Source organism: Eulemur rufifrons, chromosome 7 (assembly GCF_041146395.1).
Source record: "Eulemur rufifrons isolate Redbay chromosome 7, OSU_ERuf_1, whole genome shotgun sequence".
Classification (NCBI taxonomy): Eukaryota; Metazoa; Chordata; class Mammalia; order Primates; family Lemuridae; genus Eulemur; species Eulemur rufifrons.
Window position 1 is genome coordinate 265,091,191 of NC_090989.1, and position 25,284 is coordinate 265,116,474.

The 25,284-nt window shown below is 37.8% G+C and overlaps 1 protein-coding gene across 1 annotated transcript in view; it reads right to left on the reverse strand.

Moving 5' to 3' along the window:
* Positions 1–25,284, reverse strand: part of SVEP1 (sushi, von Willebrand factor type A, EGF and pentraxin domain containing 1) — a 157,716-nt gene that overhangs the window by 125,513 nt on the left and 6,919 nt on the right. Inside the window, exons 2-3 of the mRNA XM_069476671.1 lie at positions 5,449–5,704; positions 1,710–1,886 (exon numbers count right to left, since the gene is read on the reverse strand). Of these exons, the coding sequence (XP_069332772.1) occupies positions 1,710–1,886; positions 5,449–5,704 (433 nt within the window). The remainder of the gene's footprint in view (positions 1–1,709; positions 1,887–5,448; positions 5,705–25,284) is intronic.

Genomic DNA, 25,284 nt, shown 5'->3' on the forward strand with positions numbered 1-25,284 from the left:
CAAATATTTACCATTTCTTTCTGTTGGGAACATTCAAAGGCTTCTCTTCTAGTTATTTAAAAATATTTAATAAATTATTGTTAACTATAGTCACTCTGCAGTGCTATTGAACTTATTCCTCCATCTAGAGATAATTTTGTAACTTTTAACCAACTTCTCCCTATCCCCTGCCCCCTATCCTACCCAGCCTCTAGTAACCATTATTCTATTCTCTACTTTTATGAGATCAATGCTTTTCAGTTTCCACATATGAGTGAGAACATACAGTATTTGTTTTTCTGTGCCCAGCTTATTTCACTTAACATGATAACCTCTAGTTCCATCCATGTTGCTGCAAATGACATGAATTCATTCATTCTCATGGCTGAATAGTATTCTATTGTGTGTATATACCACATTCTCTTTATCCATTCATCTGTTGAGGACACTGAGTTTTTTTTTTTTTTTTTTTTTTTTTTTAAGATAGAGTCTCACTCTGTTGCCCAGGCTAAAGTGCCGTGGTGTCAGCCTAGCTCACAGCAACCTCAAACTCCTGGGCTCAAGTGATCCTCCTCCTGCAGCCTCTCGAGTAGCTGGGACTACAGGCATGTGCCACCATGCCTGGCTAATTTTTTCTATATATATTTTTAGTTGTCCATATAATTTCTCTCTATTTTTAGTAGAGACGGGGTCTCGCTCTTGCTCAGGCTGGTCTCGAACTCCTGAGCTCAAACGATCCACCTGCCTCGGCCTCCCAGAGTGCTAGGATTACAGGCATGAGCCACCGCGCCCGGCCGACACTGAGGTTGATTCCACATCTTGACTATTATGAATAGTGCTGCAATAAACATGAGGGTGTAGATAACTCTTCACTGTACTGATTTCCTTTCCTTTGAATATATACCCAGTGGTAGGATTGCTGGATCATGTGGTAGTTCTAGTTTTAGTTTTTTAAGGAATCTCCATACCGTTTTCCACAATGGCTATACTAATTTACATTCCCACCCACAGTGCACAAGAGTTCCCCTTTCTCCGCATCCTTGCCATCATTTGTTAGTTTTTTGTTCTTTTGGTAATAGTCACTCTAATTCCATTTTGAAATGATGGCACTTTTAGAACTTTTTGATGCACTTTTTTGGAGGCTGATGAAGAGCTAAAAACCCATCAAGTGAATCTTACATTTTTGGTGACAATCTCACAAGTTACATGTGGCTTGGGGACCAAAATTCCACTGGCTTCAATCTCATAGAGAGACTGAGCCATATTTTGGCTTAAGTGCCTAGAGGACAGATTTGGCTATTTTATTAGACTAATTACACATAAAAGAACCCAAATCTTCCCCATCCCACTTCTGAATCTAGGCTTCAGGAGGGCTTGTAAACTTCCACTCTTCCCCTTGGGACCCTGACACTGCCACCTGAACAAGCCTGACAGAGCATGGGGGGGCCACATAAAGGAAAGCCTCGATGTCCTAGACAAAGCCGTTTTAGATCAGATTATAGCCCACTGACTCCCAAACATGTACAAGAACCCAGCTGAGATCAGCCAGCAGCCTACCCAACTCCTAGCTAACCGCAAACGCACAAGTCAGCATGGCTGAGACCAAAAGAGCTGCCCCATGCGCCCATGAGTAATAACTAACACTCACTGTTTTAAGCCATTGAGTTTTGGGATCGTTTGTTACACAGCAACAAACCACTGATAGAGTTACACACAAACCGGAGGCTCACCTGCACATTCGTATTGCAGACCTTTTCCGTAATACCCCTTCTCACAGATGCACTCAAACTGGCCTGTGTGCGTCCCACATTTGCAGCTTGCCATTCGGTCACAGCAGTCTTTGCCAGCTTCACACAGGTACGAGCAGTGGGACATATCCTCTTGAATAAAACTTCCAGAAGGTAGATCTACCAATAACATGTGACAGAGGGCAATAAAAACGTGAGTAACAGTTGCATGTTACAAGCTCTAGTCATTAAAATTTAAGTGCAAGCTGGAGAAAATATTGTTTCATATCTGCCTAATTCCCAACTGCTTCCTACTCCCACCCAGACATGAACGTGTGTTATTTGTACTACCACACTGTGGGAATTTGTTTCGGCCAGTTAAGTTATTTCAGTCTGGGACCTCATCATCAATTCTCAAGGCCATCCAGGGTCAGGCAGAAATTAAGTACTTTAGTGAGGAATCTCCAGATGCAGCAGGAAGTAAGGCAGTCAGTTCCACAGGTCATTCCCCTGGCTTCCAAACCAGCAGTGTGCAACTGCCTCTGCATGAGGTCAGGCAGCAGCAACCAGATTTCCAAAATCCTTGTTCAAATGAGAAATTAAGCCATAATCCTGACCTCTGCAAACGGGTGTTGATTGTGAGCTACTGACTTTAGGATAAATATGATCACTTCCATAATTATTTGACTGATCACTTAAAGAACAACGGCACTTAAGTTAAATAATAAAACCAGGATCTCATGTATCTCTCAATTTAAAATAAATTAACACATGTTACATAAATAGAACCATTCTTATTATAATACTTGAGCCACGCTCTGAGGTGAGGCATGCTGGGAATTCAACAACTCAGGCTCAGCAGTTCAGAAAGTGAACTGAACAGGGCAGAGTAAGGTTGAATATGACTGACCCAGAATGGATGGCCTAAAGTGGGCAAATAATAAGTCCATTTATTCTGTTGAAGAACTTCAAAAGTCTTAGCCTAAATTCTAGTGCTAGGTCCATGGGGCTGGGCCCAAATGTAGTGATGGACTCATAGCAGGAACTCAAGTGGGTGAGTTTCAGAAAGACACATGGGCTGCAATTGAATACCTGGGAAGGAGATCGGTGCTGGCCTCAATTATGGGATATCTTTCCCTATGCATCTAGGTAGGGGCAAAGAAAAGAGAAGACTCTGACCCCAAAGAGAAAGAGACCAACACAACCAAGCACCCTATTAAAGCTCCTTCCAACATACTATGGTGTAGGTAAAAGACCTGCAACATAGGCCCATGGACTTAGCTCCAACACACTGAGCCACAGGTTTATTTGGTAGTAGAGCAAGTTGGGGAGCAAGAAAAACTTAGTTGTCAAGATTGCTACATTACATTCAGGTCTGGGAGAAAGATAAGTGAAGTCACATGTAGGGAAAGCTATTATTCTGTAATCTATGTCTACTGAGAATGGCCAGAAACATGAACAGTCTTGAGACCAAAAGTGGATCCACCCAAATTGAAAGCCCATTCTACTAAGTGAAGTATCACAAGAATGGAAAAACAAGCACCACATGCACTCACCATCAAATTGGTATTAACTGATCAACACTTATGTGCACATATAGTAATAATACTCATTGGGTGTCAGGCAGGTGGGAGCAGGGAGGAAGGGATGGGTATATTCACACCTAATGGGTGTGGTGCTCACTGTCTGGGGGATGGATACACTTGAACCGCTGACTCAAGTCAGGCAAAGGCAATATATGTAACCTTAACATTTGTACCCCTGTAATATGCTGAAATAAAATAAAATAAAGAAAGTAGCTGCAGAGACTATAGAGGCAGAAAAAATGAGGCTCCTTTCCTTTGATCTGATCATGCCTTCCCAGTAAAAACAGGGTTTCTTCTTACCAAACCCAGAAACTCAGCCAAAGTATTACACATTCTAGATATTAGTTTAGTGTAATAAATGTGGTGTCTTCTAAAACCTTATTGCATTATAGTAACCCAAACCTTTTTCCCTGAAGGCTCTGCCCCACCTAGTTTTTGGGTCAACTCAAATCAGGGCAGAGGGCCCCAGTCCTGCAAGACAGAGGGATGGTAGGACTGGAAATTTGTCCTCTACAATGCAGCTGATAACACTCATAATTTCAAATACCATCTAGTGACACCCACTATCCCCAACTGCAACCACCCTGTTTTCCCCCTTAACACATCACTCTCCCTGGAGAGAAAGAGAAAAAAAGGTAGTCACAGTTTCTGAACTTCTACCATGTGCCAGATACTATACTTGGTGAAGTTTAAATATTTTATTTAATCCACCTGAAAAAAATATGTGATACATGTCATAATGCTCTCCATTTTGAAAGAAGAAAAACTGAAGCTCATAGTTGTTAAATAAGTTGCCTATGGTAATTAATAATATTAATTAATAAATAGTAATAGCTGACAATTATAGAGCACTTAGTATGATAAGCCATCAGTAACTTTCTAATCACTTTATATGTATTAACCCATTTAATCCTTGTAACAATCCTAAGAAGTAGGTATTATTCTCAATCCCTGTTCTATTAACAAAAAACATCTAAGCAGCACAGACAACAGATACTTTGTCAAAAACCACTCAACTGGTAGGTAACAAAACTGGGATTCAAATCTAGGCATTCTGGATTTTTAAGGCTTAGCTCTTATATTAACTAGACTTCATTAAGTTGTAGGCCCAGAACTTGAATCCAAATTGTTTCACTTCCCAAACCCATTTTCTTGCCACTTCTGAGCCCTGCCCTAAGTCCCTGCTCAACTTCTCTAAAATCCTAGCCTCCAATAACTTTTGTCACACCATCCCTCAGGGAGTTAAATCCTTTTTTTTTTTTTTTTTTTTGGTATCCACAGCTACAGCCCGATATCCTGCTCTAAACATTTTTCTTGACTTTATAGTAGGGCTAACCCATTTATTATAATATCACCAATTGCTTAGAACCTCATATTGCCATTATTTTACCCTAAGAAAGAATCTTTCACATGGATACCTGCAAGGATCAAGTCATCAAGTCTAATTTCCCACATCACTTTGATCTGAGGCTAAATTTCCTGTAATCTCCTCTCAGTCTGTAGTTGTTTCTCCTACCTCACCAAGACACATGCCCATATTCTGACAGAAAGTTTATCTAACTTAAATTATGCAACTAAACATCCTTATAAATGATGTACAAAAAACTCTAATGAATGAATTTGCTGATTTTTTTCCCCTTTTAGGGTTAATGCTCTGAAGCTTATACATAAGCATATTTATCTTCAAATGGTCAGGTCAAGATGTATACATTAAATATTTATTGTCCCTATACCTTAATGTATACTTCTGGGAGCATTTTGGTGAGATTCACTGGGCATGTCTCCGAATGTTTATCTCCTCTGTCCAGATAACTGTAAAGAGATCTAAGTCAAGGCTTCCCACTCTGTGTGTGGCCTCAAAACACACCTAAATTCATTCCACTGATTCTAATGATTCTAGGTGGGAGCATATGGCTATTTTAGTGAAAATATATAACAGCTGTTAAGAATCAAAACAAAACAAATACTCTGTTGCAAGGTCAGAATGTCATCTCTACAAAGTTTAGCACATTTCATGATACCCAAAGGACACATGGGCATCATCCTCAGCGAAGACCTTGTGAGGGTTTGATATTACTCTCCAGTGGTTTCAGGCAGTAAGAGGGAAGGAAATCCCATTTAAAGGTACCTTTGTTGTACCATTAGGTTTCCATTACCTTCATGCAATGCTCGGCGAGCTAAAGCCTCAAATTCTTCAAAACTATGGAGCAGGTAACAGTGCTCCTCCTTTGGGGTGGAAGCCATATCATTCAGTTCTCGAATGTTTCCTTGCCATATGCCAAAAGTGAAGATCTCCACTCCAAAATCTCGTAGTGATGCTGCAATTGGTCTAGGGTCTCCCCCATTGGAATATCCATCAGTAATGAGAAATATAACTTTTGTTGAATTTTCTCTAGAATGACGAAGAATTTGCTGTAATAAAATAGGGAAAGTTAGTATGAGTTTGCACTGTGTTGCCCTACTATGTGCTTCCTTTCTTACGTAAGATAGTACTTATGAAGATCGTTAGCATTTCACAGGAGTGAGGAATAGAATAAAACAGAAATAGGCACAGACTAGAGCCTACAATGATCTTCTCATAGAACCACAATAAACCTCAAAAGCATTTAAAATGTCTTATCATGATTATCATCATCATTGTCATTGCTGCAGAGCTTGCTAATAAAGAGCAATAAATGTTTATGGAATAAATTTTTTTATTAATATGATCACTTATTTTTATTGATTCTTAGGCTCTCAAAATATGAACAATATCTGAATCCTATGTATCTATTTCCAAGCATACCTATCTAAATATCTATCTCTTTCCATCTATCCAAGCCACCACATGATCATACATTAAAATCCTAACAAGAAGAAAATTTAACAGCATATGTCTTTTCCAGAGTCAGTAATGGCTGACTTGCTTCCTATATTTGTTTTTCCACTGCTCCTCCAAAAATGTAGAATTGATTCAATACTTTATCTTTTTTGGACCACCCAGTATTAGCACAAAATCTGATTTTTGGTGGTATCCTATCTTCATGAGAAAATATTGATTCACTACATCTGACACTTGGGTTTTATTATTTTAGGACAAGTGAATTCTGTTTTACAATGATGTATACTGTTCCTTCTCTATAGATAGAAGAAAAAAAATGAAATCTCTAAAAAAGGCATTCTATTTATTGCCATTGATGCTTTGTAACTATAAAGGCACAAGAATTCCAATGGTGATTCTGGCACTATAATTCAATTTGCTATTGTTGCTTTTCATTGGAAGGAGATAGAAATGGTAGAGAAGTGCCACGGCATGTTTTCTGGTGAGTTCTTAGAAGGAATTCGTATTTATTAGGCAGTAATTCAAGAAACACTATGTTTTCCAGAATGGAGGCAGGAAGAGAGACAATTGTATCCTATGTTTTGTTAAAACTAAAAGGAGATATTATGATTTAAAAAATGTTTGGCTCAATTCACTTTAGGGGGCAGACTCACTATAAGATCCAGATTCTCTCAGACTGTAAGATTCATGTCTGTAGAAAGCCATCTCCATTACTATAGAATAATGGATAGTGATTGCAACTCAATAATTCTTACCTTAATTTTGTTAGTGTTTCTGAGCTAAAGTTAAAACTGTTAAATTTAAGCAAAATTAAACTAAAAACGACTCCAGAAAACGTCTGGAAAGCCAGCTGTTTGAGAAGAGCTATTCAAGCACTTTGCCCTACTCCTTCTGAAAAACCAAATGAGATCAAGGAAAATAGTGCAGATGGGACCATACCAAAGACAAGCATAGAGGGCAGTTTGTATGATGGAGAAGCATGTGAGATGTTACCAGAGACATTTTCCAAATACACACACCAAGGAGCCCCAACAACAGCCTCGAAAATTCTTGGCTCTTATAGTTTAAAAAGTTGCCATCTTGAGATTTGGAATGAATGTTTAATAAGTGTGAAATTTTTCCACACTCCAGACCAGGAAAGAACCTCTGCAGAGAGGAAGAGGAAAAGAGTTGGAGGAGAACAAGGGATGATAGATGTTGTTGTGAGGCCCTGAACTCTCTACCAATCTCTCTATGCCCCACCCCCACCTCAATTACAGAAGAAGAGATGATTGATAAGCATCCCTTTAGGTACAGGGATCCATGGGTCCTCTTCCCATTTGGATATATGGGATGGTGGCAAGTCTCACAGAAGTGTCCTTGGTGACAGGGACATGGGACAATAGAGTATAATTATGTAGGTGTTAAAGGAGAGAGGACTTAATGGATCTTCTGTATTCCTAGACAGGTGCAGGAGAGACTCCTGAAGGAGTCCTGCAATACTAAGTCTGTGGCAGTGGATGACACCATGGATCCTGTGAGCCAAAATCCAGATACAGATGTGTCTCTTTCTGGCAATATTCATAAAAAGAGATCCTGGAAGCCCCAGGAGATAGCTGCATCAAAGCTGACAAAACTAACGAATAGACATGCCAATGACCAACAATGAGCACCATGAGCATTGATGAGGATATTGTCATCTCAGAGGATGGAAGTACAGGAGCTGAGAGGTGTCAGAGCTGAAAGGGGAACATCCCCTCCTTTGCCAGAGCTTAGACTTAACTACAGGGAGGAAGAGAAGAGGAATAAACTCCTGAATATGACTTTGTTTTCAAAAGTGAAGTGCTTGAGAAACTTCTGATTTTGAATTTGCTTGGAAACACCCAGATGAAGATTTCTGTCATCAGGTAACTGGGGTGTCAAAATGTAAGTTACATTAAGTATTAGGAAAATAATTATTTTTTAAAAAATATTAATCAAGTATTTTATCTTTTACATACACAGTTTCTATTCCTGATGGAATCTTGTGATATCTTAGAAAGAAAGTAGAGAAAACTTTTTGGAACCCTACCATCCCTACCTGTTTAGAAGAAGAGGCAAAAGCTAGAGATGAATGCCAGGCCTGGGATGGAAGCAGGTCACTTTATCTAATCCTTCTGCAACACAGCTCAAAGACATCCAGAGGTGACAGGCCCAGCATTTCAAGGGCAAGGACACCTTCAGACAGAAGCCTGGTCTTCTCCTCAAATGTAACTTCCTTGAAGGCAGGTATTTTTGTCTATTTTTTCAATTCCTCAATACCCAGAGACCAGAGCAGTGTATGGCAGACAGTACATTCAATAAATATTTGTCAATAAAGAGCAGTCTATATTGCAGCAATTCTTCTAGTTACTCAGACACAAACTTTGCAGCCATCCTCCTTATCTACTATGTCTTCCTATATCTCATTTTAGAAAGTTTTCCCACTCCAAGGCTATTAAAATATTCTCATATACTTTTCTCTGATGCTTTTATTTTTTTTTTTTAATTCTTAAATCCAGATAGACATTTTCTTTTGTCTTTGGTGTGAGGTAGAGACTACCTTTATTTTTATTCACTTAATAAGCAATTTTCCCCAAATCATATACTGATTGATCTATTCTTTCCTTATTATAGTTTGTCCTTTCTGTTTTATTGAGCTACTTGGTTATTCTTGGCTAACACCACACTGTTTCAGCTGCTATAGTGCTATAGCATTTTTCCATATCTGGTAATCCTTTTTTCTCTTTTAAAATGTTGTGGTTAACCTTGAAAATTGTATTTTCCAATAGAGCTTGAGAGTTGGTTTATAAGATTTTTCATTAAAATTTCTCTATCTAACCATTTGATCCAATAATCTCACTTCTAGGAATCTGTCTCAAAGACATACTAGCATACAAACAAAAACAGACAGAATCAAGGCCCAGCCCCGGTAGAAATAAGCATCTCTAAAGCCCTGACTAGAGTCTCCAAAGACCATTACCTTCTAAAAGGAAATAGGAATTCTTGGGGAAATGGTTGATTTCAAGTCTAGGATAGGAAATACACAATGTGAGCTGGGAACATTCTCTTATGACACAGAACAAAGAAGCTCTTAAAGAAAGATTCCTAAGTCAAAGAGAATCAGGAGCCAGCCTGAGGAGGCTTCTTCTGGCCAAATAAAGGGCAAAATAATAGTAAAAATAGTAAATAAATTAAAAAAATAATAATTGGAATGGATTTAAATGTATGTAGTATAATATATACACACATTCATGTGTGTATATATATGTATGTATTTACATTTTCAGTTATTATGCATTCCAGGGGGAAAGTCCTATCAATATAAACAATAATTGGAATGGATTGAAATACACGCACAGACACACACACACACATACACACACACTTTTTTCATTCAGCACCACCTCTGGAGAAAAGTACAATTATCTTTCAGGATGACATGAAGTGAGACATTATTTAATTTGCCTTTAAAATTACATTTTTTCACATTCAAAGGGTAACTCTTGGTTCTAGTATTCCAAGATGTAGCAAGTTGTGCTTATATCATTCTTGCTTTTTACTAATTAATAAACTCTCTCTGTTTCTGAGTTGTTCTACTCTGAAGTCATAATCTAACCTCTACAGACACTCCCCTATGCTTGTGCCCTCCTTTTTTATTTTTACATTTCAAAATATTAAGGGGGTATAAATGTTTTGTTATATAGATAGCTTTTATAATGCTTTAGTCAGGACTGTAAGTGTGCCCTTTTTGATTACTGTCACTTCTACAAAGTCATGGCAGTTAACTATAAGCAAGACACTAATAAAGTAAGAATTCTGATGGAAAGGAGGAGAAGAGTGAAAAAAAAAACCGGAATATGACTCTTTCAGTATGGTATTCTTGATAGTGCCTGCCACAGAGTATGTACTCATAAATATTTATTCAGTGAATGAATGAATGAGTGGACCAGTGGAATGGATAAACTCCAGGATAGTCTGGATCAGAGAGGTGCTTGAAGGAGTCTCAAGTAGTAGAAATGTGTATGTGTGCTCACATGTGTGCGTGTTTTGTATAGTTTTATTAAAAAAAAAAGGAAAAAAATTTCCTTTTGTGCTTTTATTGCTCTTATGAAACAAACAAATGCTATCTTGTAATATTAATCTTAGCTCATGTTGATAACAACCCTTAACATCCAGGTTAGAATTCAGCAGAGATTTCTCCCTGTACTGCTCATTATACACAAAACTCTTCAAGCTGTAATTCTAGTTTTCTTCTCTTATTGCAGAGAACTGGTGAGTATTTACAGGAACCATTATATCTTTTGGCAAGACAATATATTAAGCTTAAACTAGCAAGAAGAATAGCAGGACTAGTAGTCCAAGCAACGAATTACACAAGATCTGGGTTTGGAATGCACTTTAAAGATAGAGGAGGGGTGGAGATTTACTGAAAATAATTTATCCCCCCACCCCAAGCTTTGTGCTTCATCATACTTCAATAAAAACATAATTCAATAAAAACATTTTTCATAACCCAGATTTAAGAAGTAAATAGATCTGTGGTAATGTTTGTGGAATGTGGTAGAAGCCTGGCACTTGATTCTCTTCTTGGTGTTCCTGAATGGGCTACCCTTTGAGAGGCATTTAAGAAATGGAATTTTTTGGTCCAGAATGTTGAATGAGGCAAACCCTTTGCTGCCAAAGAAAAACTCAACATGGACTTTGTATGGCAAAAGGTTATCACCATCTGTATTATATCAAGCCTCTGATTAGCTTGTATAAATATCTGGCAGGGAAGTAAGCTTCCCTCGTCCAGGCAATAGTCATTAGAATGATAAAAATGCAGGGTTGTGTAACATTGTTCTAACACCCGAGATCCATCACCATTACACAAGACTGCACCCCCCAACCCCCACCCCAAGTGAGGCCACAAGAGAACTGTTTTGAAAAATGGTCTTGAAAAAAAAAGAGAGAGGTTACAACAAATCCGGTATGGGGATGGTATTTGTTCTTGGGCTCCATTAATCAAACTACATGCAGAGACAATACCAACTGCAACACAATCTTAGCTACGATTACCCATTGGGACCAGCCTTGACTGAGGATACTAACTAGAGAAGGTAGTAAGTCATTTTTAAAGAATTTCATACCATGAACTAAAACCTATTGTGATTATATCAGTGTCACCATTTTCTCCTCCAAGGAGCAGGAAATTAATAAATTATGTTAGTGTTTCAGCTCGTTTTGCATATGTATTTTTCTCTGTGTTAGGAAACATTCAGTACAAGCAAGGTACCATAAGCTCTTTTTAATACTTTCCTCACCTTTCAAATTCTAAAATTTCACCATGCTTTGTCTGTTGTTTAGTTAATATTTTTAATTGGAATACTCAGGTATTTCAGGTCAAAGTATGTTTGTTTTATATTTTTGAATATTATTTATCAGAAAAGAAGTTATTCTGCTGGTTCATCATTTTCTGGACTTCAGATATGTTAGTCTTTTTTCATTTTTATCTCATTCTCCTTCTTTTGAATTTGGTGAGACTGTCTCAAGTTTCTTCTATATCACTGTTTTGGTTTTATGCAGTGTTGTTTTCTTCCCTTCTACTAATTAAGAATTAACCCTGGCATTGCATTTATTCTCGTTATTATGATATTTCTTTCTATGATGCAGTTCTCCATGATTCCTTTCAGCTTCTCAGCCAGTTTTGTTTTAATTTCAGTCTTTTGTTTATTCCCTCATTTCTCATCTCCATTTCAGTGTTTTATTATGTATGTAAAGTGCATGTAACAAATGCTTTCTAGGATTTAGTTTTGGGTTTTTTATAGCAAACTCTCATACTTCATATATTACATTCTATCTTTATTTTATTTAGCAGAAAATTTTCAAAGAAGCCAGATGTAGTTGTGGGTTTTTATTCTGCCTTTTCCTCATCCATGAATGAAGGAGTCTATCCAGTCACAGTGCTTGCAACAGATAATAAACAACTGGGTAAAATGAGTGCTAGAATTCATGACTGTAAAACTTGCTATTACTATTATTATCGTTAAAACAAACTGATAACCTATTCAAGTGTTCGGTGGAGACGGATAAAAATAAGCCGAACCCTGTGTCTGTTGGAAAACTGATGACCTCGATTAGCAGTGTCCAATAGAACTTTCTGTGATGATTGACATGTCATCTATTCTGTTCAATACAGTAGCCAGTTGTCACATGGGGCTATTGAGCAACAACTGAGGAATTACATTAATGATTTTATTTAATTTTAATTAATTTAAACACTTTTTTCCTTTTTAGGTTAATCTTTTTTAATTTTTTTATTTTAATTTTGTTAAACTTCAGACTATTATGCGAGTACAAACGATTTGGTTACATAAATTGCTTTTGTACTGTGCCCATCCCCCAGATAGTGCACATTGTATGGGTTACATGTGATTTTACCCATCCCCCCCTCCCCTCTCACCTGCTTGATTTCCCAAGAATGGATCCATGTGGCTAGTGGCTACAATATTGCCCTGTGCAGGTCAAAATAGATATATTCTCATCCCAGGATGAAAAACACAAAAAGTCTAGAGTAGGTTTATAAAGATATATCAAATGTGGCACCAGAATCCACCCCATCTTCCAAGTCTGAAATCTGGGAGTAATCTATGATGCCTTCTTTCTGACCTATCCTATTTAGTAACCATCCAGAACTCCATTTCACTTCTGAATTATCTACCTGTCTCACCATCTTATTGCCCCAGCCTTGTTTCAGGCACTTCAGACTGGATTTTTGAAAATCAGGAGTTGCTTTAAACACTCTAGCTGAAGCTGCTCTTCTTTCAAATTCATTTTCTGACCTGCCATCAAAATTATTAGATCTTTCTAAAATACTGATCATGTCTTTAAACTTCCAATATGTTCCCTCTGTCTACAAAATAAAGTCCAAGTTTCTTTACATGTCCTTTCACTATCTAGTCCTAAGTAACACTTCCAGCCACATCCCTTACCACATCCCGCCTCCTGTCTACCTCTCCAGTCTACCTCTCGCACTCCATTCTTGCTACACCAGTCTATTTGGAGGTTCTAGAATATACTACGCCTTCTTGATGTTTGCTCTGCTTGAAATTTCTTAACAACTCTTTCTCATCTCCAAATATGTCCTCTTCTGCCTTCTACTAGTTCTTCAAAATAAACTCAAAGTTTCTCTCTTCTTTGATGTTTTCCCAAATTCTTCTGCTATGTACAAAATAAACCCAAACTCACATTCAATTATACTAACCCTGTCATAATTATAGTTAATACTTATAGGTCTGGCTAATCTCAAGCTAGATTGCGATCCACTCTATGGCAGGGATTGATACTTATATTTTCACTCTATTGAGGGTAAAAAAATAACTATGAAATAAGTGAATGAAAGAATAGATAAATGCCTCAATTTTCACTAGCTGTATGTCCAACAGGCAAAATAAACTAATAAACTCTAGGCCAAAAATTATTACAGTAAACCCTGTTCTACAATTATGAAATAAAAACTCTTCTAAATATTATATTTAAACTTATTTCCCCAAAACTATATTGAGCCTCTATTATATACCAGGCACTGTGTTAGGGAGTTCTTATTGTACTATTTGATAACACAACAGAACCATTAACTAAAAACAAATAAACAAATTAAATAAAACAATAACAAAAATATAACTGGAAAGAGTATTCTATAGTAACTGAGCTTTCTAATTTATACTGTAAATTTTAAATCAATCACATTTAGTATGTCTTATTTGTTTTAACAATTTACTTAGGCTTTATAGACTGAAAGTCTGGAAAGAAAAAAAAATGTTGGCTCTAGTAATATTTAGGCTATTTATTATAGTCTAGCCAAATCACAGAAGAACCAGAGGGTCAAAGAAGAACTTAATGTCAGATTTATGGTCACGGAGTTTTTCCACCCACATACATGCTTTAGTTATTAAACATGCACACAAATCATTTTGAAATGGACCCATGGGACAGTACATCAAATTGGGAAATGGTGTGCACAGGGGGTTGATGAGTAGCAGACTTAATCAAGACAGTAAAAAAAACAAAAAAACAAAAAACAACAGAACAAACACTTAAAAGACCAAATTTTTAATAATGCCAAATTCCACTATTTGGAATAAAGTTACACAAGGGATAAAGAAAATCTGGATAGCAAAAGTAAACTCATCAGAATCCAAATGAAAATTAGAGGCTAAATAACACATCACTCTTAAAACAGATTGCTAATTTACTACATGCTAAAAAATCAAATTCACCTCTGTTATTAACACTGTTGTGAATAACGTCATAAAATAATTTCAGTTGCCATGTTAGATTCCTATACAATATGACCAAGTAGGATTTAGCCTAAAAAGTCAAAGACACTAGAGACCTCATTCATGTGTCACATCAAGAGGTCAAAGGAGATAAGTAAGATAACCTTTAAGTGGCCCAAATATCATTTGGTATTTGGGCATCTGTTTATGATTTTACAAATGAATTAGGCAAAAAACAGAGAGGTACTTATTTAATACGAAAAAGAGAGCTATCATAAACCAATGGCCAAAATCATGCCTTAGGCATTCTTATTAAATTCATAAATAAGACAAGAACGCCCCATCACTTCTATGTGGGAAGTCAAGCTGACATACTGATGCAAGAAACAGAAGTAAGTGTAACATAAAAATTAATCATATTTCAAATGAAAGAGAATCAAACTGAAAGGAAATATTGAGAGGCTTTGAGAAAGATTTATACACAAGAATAACTATTTTAGCCACAAAATTTTTTAGTATCAACTGATCAGTGACAGGAGACTTAAAAATTCAATTGTGGCATATCTACATGATAAAATATACTTGAAAGGTAATTTTAGGAAAATTTATTGTATGAGAAAAATCTTAATTATGAAACTTCAAAAATAAAAATAATAGCATGTGTTTTTACTACATATTCCATATTATTATATATATACCCACCATATAGAAAGAGTAAGAGACAAAAACTGCCATAGTTATATTTTTCTGCTTTATCATAACCTATTAATGGGCATATTACTTCCATAATAGGGAGAAGAAGTGAAAATTATTTTTAGAGAAACATTTGCAAATGGAAGTTAGTAAAGACTTAATGTTTACTCTTAAATTGAAGGTATTTGCAGTTTTAAGATAAAAATTTACAAAGGAAAAAACAATGTACAAAGGATACCTTAATCACTCTTGGTTGTCCATAAGGACGGGATATCCACTTAATTACCTTTAAAAAAATTGGGGATTTCCTGGAAGCATATAGGAATATCCCTTCAAAGCCAAAAGCAGGGAGAAGAACTGGGCCTCAAGGGGAGTCTGAAAAAGCAAGCCAGCAGGAACCATGGTGGTTACTCTCCCCACCCTTCCATTGGTTCACTTCGGGAGTTACACAGTATGTTGTCTCAGCTTCCCTTTGCACATCTTCTTCCTTCACTCTTCCTTATGCTGATGGGATTTCTGTGGTTCTCTGTGCACAGTCTTAACTCTGTACTTCCTATTGACTGATATAAAAACAAAACCAAAAATCTACTCTCAGGGCTCTTTTTCTCTAATCCAGATTCCTAGAAGAATGAATATAAATGATCCATCTCAACCTCTGGATTGCCACCTATAATCTAAACAGAAAGAAAGGGACAACCCCCATGAGTAAGCAAGGGACTGAGGAAGTTGGACTGGTATGGTTCTAGTGGTTCTTGATTGACATGGTCTACAAAAGATATAAGCTATGAAGAGAAGAAAAAATTTAATGATATACTTAGGCTTAACCAGTAGGAAAATTGTTTGGAAATTTATCAGGTCAAATTGTCCTTCCAAAAGAGCACCAAATGCCAGGAAACATGGTGTGGAGACTGGGGAATTCAAGTGTAAAAGTATTACTGAAAAAGTAGAAAAATGTTATTTATGATTTAGAGCTATGAGAAAAGAAGTGATGTCTTCTTACCAGGTATTTTAATAATGCCCATAAAGGAAAAGTTTAGCAGGAGTTTTGAACATATGAAAGACACAGAAAATCTCATAATTATATTACAAGTATTTGGGCTTCAGCAACAAGCCAACTCTGGAACTATTCAAAAAGACAAATATATTTCAAATCAAATCTGCCACAGAGGGGATTCAAAGGGGTGGAGGTTAAAGGGAGATTTTAAGTTCAAGAACTTACTGTGTATTTTATTTGTTACAGTTATCTTAAATTCACCAAAAACACATTTAATTTGTGACATTTATTAGCATTCCAAATAAATGACATTTGGAAGTTTGTTTTATTTTTATTTTCTTTTTTGTATATGTTTGTATGAATGACCCCATCACTTAAGCATTATGGAACTAAAGATTCTGTGTTTATCATTAAAAAACTGAAATTAAACCCCAAATGATTTAGGGTTGAGTTTTATTCACAGTTCAGAAGATTTATTATAGGTATTTAAATGTTCAATCGATGACTGTAGTAATAGGTATATGCATCATCCTTCGAAGGTGTTGACTTTAAAAATTATTTTGAATAAAATATAGTCTCTTTTGGATTAAGCAATTCTTATAATTTACGTGCTTGCTCTTACAACAGTGACAGTTCTCTTTAAATATGCATTGGATATATAAAGGAATCTAGTTCATCGCCTACCATATTTGAAGAAGTTTTCTTCAAATATGATCATGGAACTGATTGTTAGAGCAAGGATTTTCTTTTTATCTGAAAAAATGACTAAAATAATCAAAGGGAGTTTTTTTTTTTCCTTTTGTGAATTGGGATAGCATATTGAAAGAACAGGAATATATGATGCAGGGGAACATAGAATTTTCCAGATTAGGGTAAATTGAATATAGCTAGAAGAGCAAGTCTTGTACTGAGGTTTGCAACATATACATTTAGAAACCTCAGTTTAGGCTGTATGATTGTTTGATAATAGGATTTTGGGTCACTTCGGACTAAAAAATTGATTTTTGCTTGAGTGGCAATTTTATTTTAATAAAGGATGTGAGGTTGAGTGCTGATTTAGGAGTAGAGGAACCCAAGAACTCAGAAAACTAGATAAATGAAGAGAACAAAGGTAGGTAAATATCTTGCAACTAGAAGATATGATCTCCTACTGCCTCAGTGACTTGGTCTCTAATGATTGGTAGAGACATCTGTTAAGGCACACGAGGTGGGAGATGACAGCTGCCGTAATTGTATCATGTACGAATGGCATCTGAAAGGCAATTCCCTAGACTGAAAGGGGGAGGAGTGGGCGTGGGATAACGGTGATCACCTGGGATTATCAGGCACTTTAGAAAGTGTCCATTCAAATGACAATCTCCAGTCTATGGCCACACCACCATGAATGCACCTGATCTCATCAACTGACAATGTCCAAATGTTCACTACTCTTAGTCATGTGTTTGCTCCAGTCTTCCCTCTGCTTGGTCATCATGTATCCAAGTCCCTCTCACAGCTGCCCTCTCTGCCTCATGTCTTTGCAATGAACTTCATTGGTGAGTATGTATCAGTATATGTTGTGTCTACTAGATCTTCTGACTACATGGCTTAGAGGTAGTTTTGCATGGTGGTTAAGACTTTAGACTTTGGCCCAGACTGCCTGGATTTGAACCCTCGTTCGTCAACTTAACCAGTAGTGTAACATGGTCAAGTTACTTATATTCTATATGCCTCAGTTTCCTCATCTGCACTTTGGGAATAATTATAATAACCTAACTGAGGAGGTTTGCTGTTGTAAGGATTTAATAAATTCATACAGGTAAAGTGCTTAGGGTGGTGTCTGACAAGCAGTAATCACTCAGCACCATTTACCATGATTTGTCCAAGGAACTTTCAGCATGTTGCTAGAATACTCTGTCAAGTAGAGGGACCAATTATAATGCAACCCACATTTCATTGAGAGCTATGAATGAAAACCAGTGATCCTGAGGCTGACATGATAGAATATGGGATAGGGAAAATTGTGGCTCTATAAACAATAACCATACACTCCACCTGGGTGAAAAACAAGGTGATAATGCCCTGGGCAGAGGACTGGAAAAGTAACTACTGAAATCTGTGGTGTTATGAGGATCACATCACAGGAGTGGTTAATGGGCCGTACTGGCTGTGACGTTGACAGGGGTCATGAATTCAAAAGCTCAGAGTCTGCAGATTCCCTCTGAACTCACTGGATGACCTTCTGTCCAGAGGTGTTATAGGGTTTGCTTCCTTGATCACATTTTGGGGGAAAAAGGCAGGGATCCACACCCATCTGAGATTCTTCTCTGTACTTTCCATTGCTCTCATGGGAAAGTGATCTGAAGGATGAATTTGCTAAAATTCTCCCACCCCTTAAAAAGTCAAGCACCCACTGAACACTCTTTTCAGAAGAAGTCTTAAGTACATTGTTTTAGCTAAAACAGAAAAGAAATCAGAGAAACACAATACAATCCTTGATATACTAAAATTAAATATACTAAAGGTAAGTATTGTCAAGAACCCTAAAGTTATAATGAACAGCATTTTCTAGGTCCTGTGGGAGATATTATATAATGTCAAATAAGATATGATCTCTCTCCTCAGCAAGCAGAGGGAAAACAACAGATGCTGTGAAAGAGCTGCGTATCATGTATGCCTACAATTTATCTTATAAGATACTTCCCTCAGAATTGTTCTACATTTTGGGAAGATATCAAATAGATGAATACAGATTACTCTGCAAAATTCCTAAAAAGAACTACACTACTGTGACCTCAGCCATCTTTGCCTACTAAATTTTGATATTGGGTCTTATGCCTTGAAACTATGGGAGAAAGGAAATTTTGATAGAGAAAAAGTGAAAGGAAATAAAGAGCGACCCATTGGTGGTTTCTGGGTTTGTGGATGCTCAAATGCTGGCCCAGGTGTGAGTTCTTTGGAGAAATCTCCATTTTTTCCTCAGATCCCACTTCTAGTACTACATCCACTACACTAACTCCTTATTGCTGGAGTTATCTTATTAGTGGGCAATGAAACGATTCAAGTTGAGCTATTTTCCAAATTCCTTCTTGCCCATGGAAAAGCCAGGCATCCTTGCTTTGCTAAGTGTTGACAGGGCAGGCTGCTCCTTCAAGCCTCCCTTTCAACCTGCAGCAGCAGACTCTGTTGACGCCTCCCCCCTGACCTTCCCCGATTTCCCAGGCCAGTATCTGCATCTTTGCCTGAGGGCTCTTCTTGGGTGCCTGGAGACCACTCTGCCTCCTTGCTGGGGACATAGGAGTGACAGAGAATTAATGCACTCCAGGGAGAAACCCTCAACAGTGACTGATGTGAGGTGGTCTATAAATACCTGAGACACTTCACCCTTCAATTGTGATACTTCTAAGGCCTGAATTCCACACTGCTTCCTAGTGTTTCCCAGTGGAGTTAAGCCTTAACTACCTTTCCCTGTTGTCGTTGGCTGTCTTCCTTTCCTTGTCTCACTCCCCTACTCTCCTATCAACATTTACTAGCCTCAACTCCCAAATAATTTATTTATACTCAAACCCTCATCTCAGGCTGTGCTTCTGGCAGAACCTAAACTGAGACATTGGCTGTGTCTCCAGATCACTCCTTCTCCCATAAATAGGCACCAGGGCAAAACAAGCTTCTGCCCAAGTAAATTCCAGGCAGTATGTAAAATGTCGGTCTTCCCTTCGCTCAGCTGCTGGAGATGGAAAGCACTATGTGAGGGAGGGGGGAGGTTTGTCTTTCAGTGTGAACATTGCTGTCCCCAAAGTCCAGGATCCTGATGCTTGCCCTGCTCTCTGTCTCTGTTTCTCTCTTGTTCCTGGGTTCTCTGCTTATATAAACTAGAGTAAGGGGCCGGATGCGGGGAGAGGGGTATGGTTGATTCTGTAGGGCCTGTTCCGCACAGTATCTGTGAACACTGAGGGAATGTATCCTCCTCAATGGTTGGTCACTCTCGTTAAAATGCGGAATACTTGGTGCTCTTTAGTGTGAGCCCTGGTCCCTGGTGCCGAATCTGGGATGACAGAGAAAATCCCACATAACATCCTCTGCAGATGCTTCCTTAAAATACAGGTTTTTACTAATTAGATACAAATAGCCTAAACTTTGGTATCTGTATTGCTAGAAAATTCCAACAATAATTGCCTCAAATTATCACTTTTGGAGCAACATTTAAAAGCCAAGTATGCATGGTTTGAAGGAAAACATGACTAAAAAGAGAGAAATCATGACTAGGAACAGGATTGTGAAAAACACAAATAAGCAAATAAAATTTGCTTAATTTCTTTCCAAGTCCATTTCAGATTCATCTGAAAAGGTAAAGCCTATACAATAGGACTAAAATTGATGAAGCCAGATATGACTAAATTGGTGTAGGTCAAAATGAGCTAAGGTAGAGATGCCCATATTGAAAAACACTCTCAAACACACTCAAATGTGCCGAGACCCCCCCCCCCCCCCCATCCAGAGCAGCAAGCAAAGACTGCCTTTCACTACACAGGACAAATATCACGATAAAACATGAAGCCTGAGAGCTAGAGAAGGAGAATTAATTGTGGAAAATGGGTCTTTTGATGCAACTATTTCATTTACATGTGATAACATTAGAATGTCAGAAAACAATTTTCTTCCCTGGGATGTTCTTTGGTGAGTACTACCAGTGAGGATAGGATAGACTGACAGAGCAGTGAGTCAGTGCCCCTCTCCGTGTGTGACAAACCAAAGGAAGGCCACTGTCTCCTGACCTCTCAGCAAGGTGGTGGACTCAGTTATTTCCACCATCTTTCCTGCTCTGGGTCACATCTTGGCCACTAGGTGCCTCTCCTCCGGAAACATCATTCATAGCTTGCCCAGCAGTGAAACACCACCTGAGGCTGCAGATTTTTTTGAGTCTGGATTCTTAAGATCCAGTGTACACTAGGAAAGAGGAACAGCTGGAGTAAAGAACAGGGTCCACAGGGGCACAGCCCTTCAGTCTGGAACCACTTCCCAACCCTGACGGACTCCATGCCGCAGCATGTGACATTTGACCAAAAAAAAAAAAGACCGAAATGGTTTGATTTCAATTTCCTAATAATGAGCGAAAGCATCATTCCATTTTTGAAACAGAGCTGTATTGTGGAATAGAAAGCAAAATTCTTGTGAATATTTAAGATAAAAGCTGGGGCTTTAAAGGATTTTTACATTTAAGAACAATAACTTCAGGCTATGCCACCAGATGCCTCAAAGGTATGTCACTTTTCAGTTACCTTTGCCTAGGTAAGACTATGATATTTTCCCTCCCCAGTAAGTTATACATGGTCATTACAACTACTTTTTCAAATGCAGAAGAGAGTCTACAGCCATACTACCCTGAATGCGCCTGATGTTGTCAAATGCAGAAGAAACAGAGATAGTTTCCCTGTAGACAGATATCTACAGGGGAATATACTACCTGTAAATAACCATTATTAATATTTGCAAAGCTTTCTTCCCAGTTTTGTGTTCCATGAGTGCATATACCTTATGAAATTAAATGTACATTATATAGAGAGTTTTATATACTAATGGTAAATACACCCAGAGTTTCACCTCATTTAGTATGTTTGGACAATTTACTATGTCATTGAATAATCTCTTAAATTAAGATTTTATTGACTACAGCACATGTCAGTGTGGATATGTCTTTACTTTATTAAACTCTTCTTGAGTTGTTGGAACTTGGTGGTTCCTGCCTATAGCTTCTGTGTGAAGTGTCATCCATCAGAGTTCCCCTGCTGGTTCTCCTACACTTTCATTTCTAGCTCTTCCCCTGGGCAGGAGGGGCTTCCTCAACTATTTCCTCCCCTTTGTCCTTTGGCTGCCCAGAGGGGACCTAAGTTTTACAGAGGTGGATCCCACGCGGGTGGCATTCATTTGCCCAGTATTTTCCATGCTTGGGGAGGAAAGTCAGTCTAATTTAGAGATTCAGCGTTCAGAAGTCGTGCAGCTAAGCCGCATTCTCCATTATCAGGAGATGAGGGCATGTTTGACTTTCCATCTGCCTTTTCTGCTATACTACATAACTCAATTGATCTAGAACTCAGGAGAGGTGAAGAAAGGTGTAATTGATTGGGCCTTCCCAAACCACAGCCATATTTTTTCTAAAATTTTCCTATTCCAGATATACTAAATATATCAAAGGTAATGCAGGATGAACTCTCTTTTGTAGGGATTATGTTTATCTCGGATTATTTTCTTATGAGAAATTCTTTGATTGCTAAATATTTAGTTTTAAGATTTATGCTTTTATTGCAAACATACTGACAATTTACCATATTGCTCTGGAAGCATGCTGCCAATTCTTTATATCTATAGACAAATTGTGAATGCTCTATGTTTAGAGAAAAGAGTCTGTGAAGAGGAAGATTTTAAAGGTATGAGAGAGAAGGGGAAATACTTGGTGAAAGGTCTGCCTTGCTGAGGGAAAGGACCTTTACTATGATAAATGTAAGAAAATAAGGGCAAATGCAAATGCACAAAAGTTTACAGGCAGATTTAGTGAAAACTTGAGAGCTTATATCTAAAAAAATTAGAAGCATATGCATTTTAACCACATACACATATATACATTTCAAATACCATCTTTGAAATTAAAAACAAACAAATATGTTTTGCATTAGCAACCAGTACACCCTATATCCAGCTGCTGTAGATAGGTATCTATCTACCTATCCAGAATAGGTAATAAAAATTGAGGCCATTAGGAGTGCTCCTGCAGGAAAATAGTGCATTAAAAACACAGGTATCTCAAAATGTATTTTATATACTCTAGCATTAGCTTACAACTGCAAAATTTTCAACTTTGTGTTATTAGCTGTTCTTAGTGTATGACTCAATTATGTAATAAGTCCTGCTAAGAACTTTCTTTAAAAACTTTTTCTTTATTTATCTTGTAGGAATTAAATATGTCCTTAATTTCAAATTATATTTATTCACTTAAAACAAGGTAGCTATCACTATTTCAATATATGCAGTAATAGGAATCTACACTCAAGTTTGCAGTTTTCACATTCAGTGCAGTTATGGAAGAAATATATGCTCTGAATTTGAAAAAAAAAACATTATTGCTTCACTCTTTACACAAATAAACCATCAACTTCTTGAATGACTTCATGAGAAAGACATATAGATAGCAAAGAAGATAACTACTTTAATAATCTTTTCATAAAGATTTATAAGAAACTGCATCTACTGATGTTTTGCACATTTCATTTTCTTACCCCTATCTTTCATTTCAAGTGAAGCACTGTAACGACATTCATGGGCTACAACAACTCTTACAGAGTATTTCCTATCCACAGTTGGCCTCCAAACCAGAGCAGGTTGCTGTATGTGAGCAGACTCTATGCCAGAAATCCATTCTTCATATGACATGGGGAGATTTAGAGAACAGTCTTAAAACCCTATGGGAAAGGCAGATGAAATATATAGCAGGAAATTCCGTTTTTTTTTTTTTGTTTTTTTTTGTTTTTTTTTTTTTGAGACAGAGTGTCGCTTTGTTGCCCTGGCTAGAATGAGTGCCGTGGCGTCAGCCTAGCTCACAGCAACCTCAAACTCCTGGGCTTAAGCAATCCTACTGCCTCAGCCTCCCGAGTAGCTGGGACTACAGGCATGCGCCACCATGCCCGGCTAATTTTTTCTATATAGATTTTTAGTTGGCCGTATAATTTCTTTCTATTTTTAGTAGAGACGGGGTCTCGCTCTTGCTCAGGCTGGTCTTGAACTCCTGACCTCAAGCGATCCACCCGCCTCGGCCTCCCAGAGTGCTAGGATTACAGGCGTGAGCCACCGCGCCCGGCCGGGAAATTCCTTTTAATGAAGAAGTCTCTTAACCTGGCAGCTTACTATAGAAAAGCCAAAGAAGAATCACGTTTTCCTAAGAAATGTTCATTTGTGTTTGCCAAATTAACCATAAAATAATTTTATTTTTGGTATGTAATTTGTCACTGTCAGTATAATCTTTTATTTGTGAGTAAATGCCATATTATTTAGAAGCCTCTGGCTTCTGGGAAATTAATATAAGAAGTTAGTTTGTATTGCTAATATTTAAATGAGTTGCTTAGGAACTTTGATAGTTTTAACTAAAAGAAGCATAATCTAGCACAAGGACTAGGGTATTTATTTAGCTAGGCAAGCCCTGACTCTTCCATCTTGATCTTGGCCTGGTTGGTGCCACTTGAGGAAGAAATGGAGTGGGATTTCTAGTCATTTCCCTGGTTAGATACACACTCTTCCTGACTAGTATGGCAAAGGCTGCTGGTTACCTCCTTAGCAGCCATCCTCTCCTTCTTCATCAGTTAAGCTCTGTGAAACTAAGAGTGGGCATGAGACCAAATTTTCCCCAGTGAGATCTATGTGGAAGTACGGTGTGGATTGCTACAGAGTCTCCTTAAAGGGAATGCAACAGTCTTTGCCCTTTTCTCCTTCCTGGAGTGAGCTCCTGACCGTAGGACCTCCAACAGCCATCTGAGACCACGAGGTGACCTGAAGATGGCGGAGCCAAGCTGAAAGGAGGGATCTGGATCCCTGAAGACCCATTAGCTCTGAATTTTCTACTCAAGCCTTAATTTGAGATAGAAATAAATGTCTATCCTGTTTAAACCAGTGGTATTTAGATTTTTCTATTATATCCAGCTAAACCTCTCCTAGCCACATCATTCATTCTAGTTTATACCATCTAGAGGGTTTGTACCATCTCAGCCTCTCCCAATGATTGTTCCATCTTAGGCCATGGAAGAGCAATCAAGGATCATGAAATGAAATTCCAAGTGCCACGTGGGGACTTTGATGAACTGAGAGAACACAAACCCAGAATTCTGTTAACAATTTTTCCAAAGCCAAAAAGTCGGATTTTTTAAAAACATGCTGTCCCCTGATTTTAAAATGTGTGCTTGAACTATACACACACACACACACACACACACACACACGTATACATATATATATATATATATAGCAATTGAAATGCACACATTGGGATTAATATGGCCTTAAAGTCATGGTTTATGTTCTTTGGGTTAGACTGTTGAGTTTTCAGCTTGTGTAACACTTTAGCAGCCCTGGGAATGGAATCCCCTATGTCTCCCTAAATTTTGATACAGCTCACAGACATAATATAGTAAAACATAGGCAGGGGGAGACCGGGTGACAAGTCAGAAGACTGGATCTACTTTCTTTGGCATTTGCTTAGCTTTGT